Below are 6090 nucleotides of genomic sequence, written 5' to 3' on the forward strand. Positions count from 1 at the left end.
ACAGCATATATATGGCTCATGTTTTCTTATCCATGCAGATAGTCTGTGTCTTTTGTTGGAGCATGTGATCTATTTACATTTAAGGTCATTATTGATAGGTACTTATTTCCTGCCATTTTTCTTTATGTCTATGTTCCTTTCTCTCAATTTCTTGTTCTACTTAAATCACTCCCTTTTACACTTTCCCCATTGCCAAATGTTTTTAAGTAGCAAAGAGAAAAAGTATTTAAACTGTAATAGCATGTTTTTATGACTCTAAGCATTGAATAAGGAAAGAATAATCTTTTTCACAGATATATGCTGGGCAGAAATATCAGAAAGGAAGCAAAAAAAATCAGAAAGATTTTTGATTGATTTATTGGCTTAACAAATATTTATTGAGAACCACTCTCTGTCCAGTACTATGCTTGTACCAGGTAATAAGAGAAATGCAAGACACAGATGATCCTATCATCATCACAAAGCTCAGAACCTAAAGGGGCATAGTAAAAAAAAGACAAATAGCTTCTTACTGTGGTATGAGTTCTGTCAGAACCCCTGGGAATGTGATTAGAGCAAATAGCAAGTGGACCTCAGCACAGCTGTATTTTTTTTTTTTTGTAATGGTGCTGGGGGGAGAGGCATTGGAGGAAATAAAAAATAAAATTTAGTTTTAAAAAAGCACTTGATTATAGAGCAGAAAAAGGATTGAAGATGAAATGATGAAGATGAAATGATTGGTTAGGAGTCTGTAAGCATGGCAAACAAATAAAAGTGGCTTGGATTAGGATAAAGGTGGGAATAATGGATAATTTTACATGTTTTGGAGTTAAAATCCATAGGATTTGATGGTAGACTTACGAGCAAGTGAGGAGAGAGGAGACGAAGCTGACCCCAAGGTTCTGCAGCTGCCACTGGCTGAATGGTGTTGGCATCTACCAAAATGGGGGCAGAATCATTTACATGGTCTGGAGTTTGGGGTTGGGAGATGGTCAAAGGCTCCATTTTTGTCGAGTTCTGTTTGAGATGCCCATGAACTTGCCCAATGGGGAAGTTGAATGGGATATAAAAGTTCAAAATACTGAGGAGGGTCTAGGCTATGAGTACATACAAATGGCATTCAAAGCAATAATTTACTCAATGGAGGGGAAAGGGCGCCCAGAACCAGAGCTGAGGAAGCACTTGAAATATGTTTGTGTAGAGAAGAAGCAACAAGTGAAAATGAAACTGACATTGGGGAGTTGAGGAGAAGTGTTGGGAAACAGGGGAGGTGAAATCAAGTAGCAAGTTTATGGAAAATAGAAAAAACTGTTGGCTGCATGCGGTTTTGGTTTGCAGTTACTATCCATTTCCCTAAAATGAGTTCTGTTTCTTATCTACAGAAATTCAAAATATGATGGCAGCCCAATTGGACATTACTCCTTCCAACTTCAGTGAATACAGGACCGGCCATGGTGAGAGGGTGCTTGGGTTTCCCAGACCAGATGGGATGGAGGGAACCTGGCAGTGGGTTCTCCTGTCCTCTAGCCAGTCTTCATTCTGAGCAAGACAAAATATTTCCAACCCCATTTCTTATTTTCTCTTAATTGACTCAGCTTTTCTCACAAATCTCTGTACTGTCTCTTCATGGCACAGCATAACCTCTAAGAGGAAGAGAGGTTAAAGTATCCTGATTGATCCCAGGCTAATGAGGTTTCTTATTTCCTAGTGGACACACCAGAAGGGCCAGTGGTAGCATCTCTGGTTGTCTCTCTGCCACTCTATTCAGCCTCTCTTCAACTGGAAGGAGGAATGTGAGAGGAATTGATTCATTCAGGTCCTAATTTCCCTGATCCTGGAGGCATGTTTTGGAGGTAGAATCCATTTGGAGATAGAAACCAACAAACAGACTCGCTCACTCACTTTCTCACACAACCTCTCCTTTTACTTCCTTATCTATAGAAATCAACTATATCAATTGATTTTTTGCTGGGTTGGTACCACACCACAATACAACTTAGTACCCTAAAACCTCAACTATTTCTTTGGCAATCAATTTGGTAGATAGATGGGCAGTTTTTGGGTCTGGGCACCTGGGCTCATCTCAGCCAGGATTGCTTATGCACCGGTGCTAAGCTGGTGGTTCAGTACACAGCTGGATAATCTTTTTTTTTCTGATTAAATTAATTGGGGTGACATTGATTAATAACATCATATAAGTTTCAGGTGTACAATTCTATAATATATCATCTGCGTATTGCATTGTCTCCTTCCATCACCATATATTTCACCCCCTTTACCTGCTTCAACCTCTTCCCACCCTTCACTCCCTCTGGTAACTGTCATATTGTTGCCTGTGACTATGAGTTTGTTTGTTTATTTGTATTGTTTGTTCCCTTGTTGCTTTCTATTTTATATCCCATATGTAAGTGAAATCATATAGTTCTCGTCCTTTGTTCATCTGACTTATTTCGCTTAGCATACCGGTAATATTCTCAAGATCCAGCAACTGGATATTTTTGAATGGATAGTCCCATGGCTATGTCTGGTGGTTAGCAGGCTCTTGGCAAGACTAGGATGATAGGGATGACTGGGCCTTGAGTCCTTCATCATCAATCAGTTGCAGGGTTCTGAAGAGCAAGAGACATCAAGCCACAGGGCATCAGCACTTTTGGGGTGTACTAGCATCATGCTTCTACTGCCCTATTGCCCAGACCAAGTCACAAGGCCCAACCAGATGCAAGGGGTGGAGAAACAGACTCAGCGCCTTGTGGGTGGAGCTGCAGATCCACATGCTAAAGAGGCAAGTGCACAGACCTGGGATTAATTCATGGCCATATCTGCAGTGTATCACACAGACTGCCATATGCTATCAGCATTGGCAAATTGCTGCAATATTGGAGCTGGTCTTTGGTGACTTTTCATTTCACCTTCCATTATTTTCCTACTTCTCTCTGGATGACCAATTAATTCCCACAGGATATCCTTAGGTTGGAGTCTTTCAATGTGGTGCTAAATAAGTAATAATCTGATCCCACCCACATTTTCTCTTCAACTTAGCCATCTTGTAGCCACTGCTCTCAGCTTCTGGAAATATACTTCTCTCATTGCAGAATTCTGGTCATCAAATGTGGGATACTCTGCCTTAGGAATGGTTTTGCTAATCCTTGGATTAGCAACAGAATCACCATAAAGTGTGTGGGAGATAGGCAATAACTACCTATTTTTTGGAAGCCAGAGTGGGGGGTTCTGCAAAATCTCTCTTCTGTTTGATTGAAATTTTTGTTGTTTCCATTTGTATGGAAAAAATTTTCCCGTCCCTTCACTTTCTGTCTGTGTGAATCATTTGTTCTGAGGTGGGTATCTTGTATACAGCATATATATGGCTCATGTTTTCTTATCCATGAAGATAATCTGTGTCTTTTGTTGGAGTATGTAATCTATTTACATTTAAGGTCATTATTGATAGGTAATCATTTCCGGCCATTTTTCTTTATGCCTATGTTCCTTTCTCTCAATTTCTTGTTCTACTTAAATCACTCCCTTTTACACTTTCCCCATTGCCAAATGTTTTTAAGTAGCAAAGAGAAAAAGTATTTAAACTGTAATATCATGTTTTTATGACTCTAAGCATTGAATAAGAAAAGAATAAACGTTTTCACAGATACATGCTGGGCAGAAATATCAGAAAGAAAGCAAAAAATCAGAAAGATTTTTGATTGATTTATTGGATTAACAAATATTTATTGAGAACCACTCTCTGTCCAATACTGTGCTTATCCCAGGTAATAAGAGAAATGAAAGACACAGATGATCCTATTATCATCACAAAGCTCAGAACCTAAAGGGGTATAGTAAAAAACAGACAAACAGCTTCCTACTGTGGGATGTGTTCTGTTGGAACCCCTGGGAATATAATTAGAGCAAATAGCAAGTGGACCTCAGCACAGCAGTGTTTTTTTTTTTTTGTAATGGTGCTGGGGGGAGAGGCATTGGAGGAAATAAAAAATAAAATTTAGTTTTAAAAAAGCACTTGATTATAGAGCAGAAAAAGGATTGAAGATGAAATGATGAAGATGAAATGATTGGTTAGGAGTCTGTAAGCATGGCAAACAAATAAAAGTGGCTTGGATTAGGATAAAGGTGGGAATAATGGATAATTTTACATGTTTTGGAGTTAAAATCCATAGGATTTGATGGTAGACTTACGAGCAAGTGAGGAGAGAGGAGACGAAGCTGACCCCAAGGTTCTGCAGCTGCCACTGGCTGAATGGTGTTGGCATCTACCAAAATGGGGGCAGAATCATTTACATGGTCTGGAGTTTGGGGTTGGGAGATGGTCAAAGGCTCCATTTTTGTCGAGTTCTGTTTGAGATGCCCATGAACTTGCCCAATGGGGAAGTTGAATGGGATATAAAAGTTCAAAATACTGAGGAGGGTCTAGGCTATGAGTACATACAAATGGCATTCAAAGCAATAATTTACTCAATGGAGGGGAAAGGGCGCCCAGAACCAGAGCTGAGGAAGCACTTGAAATATGTTTGTGTAGAGAAGAAGCAACAAGTGAAAATGAAACTGACATTGGGGAGTTGAGGAGAAGTGTTGGGAAACAAGGAAGGTGAAATCAAGTAGCAAGTTTATGGAAAATAGAAAAAACTGTTGGCTGCATGCGGTTTTGGTTTGCAGTTACTATCCATTTCCCTAAAATGAGTTCTGTTTCTTATCTACAGAAATTCAAAATATGATGGCAGCCCAATTGGACATTACTCCTTCCAACTTCAGTGAATACAGGACCGGCCATGGTGAGAGGGTGCTTGGGTTTCCCAGACCAGATGGGATGGAGGGAACCTGGCAGTGGGTTCTCCTGTCCTCTAGCCAGTCTTCATCTGAGCAAGAACAAAATATTTCCAACCCCATTTCTTATTTTCTCTTAATTGACTCAGCTTTTCTCACAAATCTCTGTACTGTCTCTTCATGGCACAGCATAACCTCTAAGAGGAAGAGAGGTTAAAGTATCCTGATTGATCCCAGGCTAATGAGGTTTCTTATTTCCTAGTGGACACACCAGAAGGGCCAGTGGTAGCATCTCTGGTTGTCTCTCTGCCACTCTATTCAGCCTCTCTTCAACTGGAAGGAGGAATGTGAGAGGAATTGATTCATTCAGGTCCTAATTTCCCTGATCCTGGAGGCATGTTTTGGAGGTAGAATCCATTTGGAGATAGAAACCAACAAACAGACTCGCTCACTCACTTTCTCACACAACCTCTCCTTTTACTTCCTTATCTATAGAAATCAACTATATCAATTGATTTTTTGCTGGGTTGGTACCACACCACAATACAACTTAGTACCCTAAAACCTCAACTATTTCTTTGGCAATCAATTTGGTAGATAGATGGGCAGTTTTTGGGTCTGGGCACCTGGGCTCATCTCAGCCAGGATTGCTTATGCACCGGTGCTAAGCTGGTGGTTCAGTACACAGCTGGATAATCTTTTTTTTTCTGATTAAATTAATTGGGGTGACATTGATTAATAACATCATATAAGTTTCAGGTGTACAATTCTATAATATATCATCTGCGTATTGCATTGTCTCCTTCCATCACCATATATTTCACCCCCTTTACCTGCTTCAACCTCTTCCCACCTCTCACTCCCTCTGGTAACTGTCATATTGTTGCCTGTGACTATGAGTTTGTTTGTTTATTTGTATTGTTTGTTCCCTTGTTGCTTTCTATTTTATATCCCATATGTAAGTGAAATCATATAGTTCTCGTCCTTTGTTCATCTGACTTATTTCGCTTAGCATACTGGTAATATTCTCAAGATCCAGCAACTGGATACTTTTGAATGGATAGTCCCATGGCCATGTCTGGTGGTTAGCAGGCTCTTGGCAAGACTAGGATGATAGGGATGACTGGGCCTTGAGTCCTTCATCATCAATCAGTTGCAGGGTTCTGAAGAGCAAGAGACATCAAGCCACAGGGCATCAGCACTTTTGGGGTGTACTAGCATCATGCTTCTACTGCCCTATTGCCCAGACCAAGTCACAAGGCCCAACCAGATGCAAGGGGTGGAGAAACAGACTCAGCGCCTTGTGGGTGGAGCTGCAGATCCACATGCTAAAGAGGC

At 40.5% G+C, this 6090-nt stretch overlaps 1 protein-coding gene across 2 annotated transcripts in view; it reads left to right on the top strand.

Annotated features, from left to right (window-relative positions):
- Nucleotides 1-6090, top strand: part of LOC102255754 (GTPase IMAP family member 4) — a 17173-nt gene that overhangs the window by 7277 nt on the left and 3806 nt on the right. The window contains exon 2 of one of the 2 annotated variants that reach the window (XM_005861538.2): nt 1362-1433. In XM_005861538.2, coding sequence (XP_005861600.1) covers nt 1373-1433 — 61 coding nt within the window. In that variant the 5' untranslated portion in view covers nt 1362-1372. Of the gene's footprint in view, nt 1-1361; nt 1434-4579; nt 4761-6090 lie in introns of those variants that run through there. The other variant, XM_005861539.2, reaches the window with a different exon arrangement.

The sequence above is a fragment of the Myotis brandtii genome, unplaced genomic scaffold (assembly GCF_000412655.1).
Source record: "Myotis brandtii unplaced genomic scaffold, ASM41265v1 scaffold1533, whole genome shotgun sequence".
NCBI lineage: Eukaryota > Metazoa > Chordata > Mammalia > Chiroptera > Vespertilionidae > Myotis > Myotis brandtii.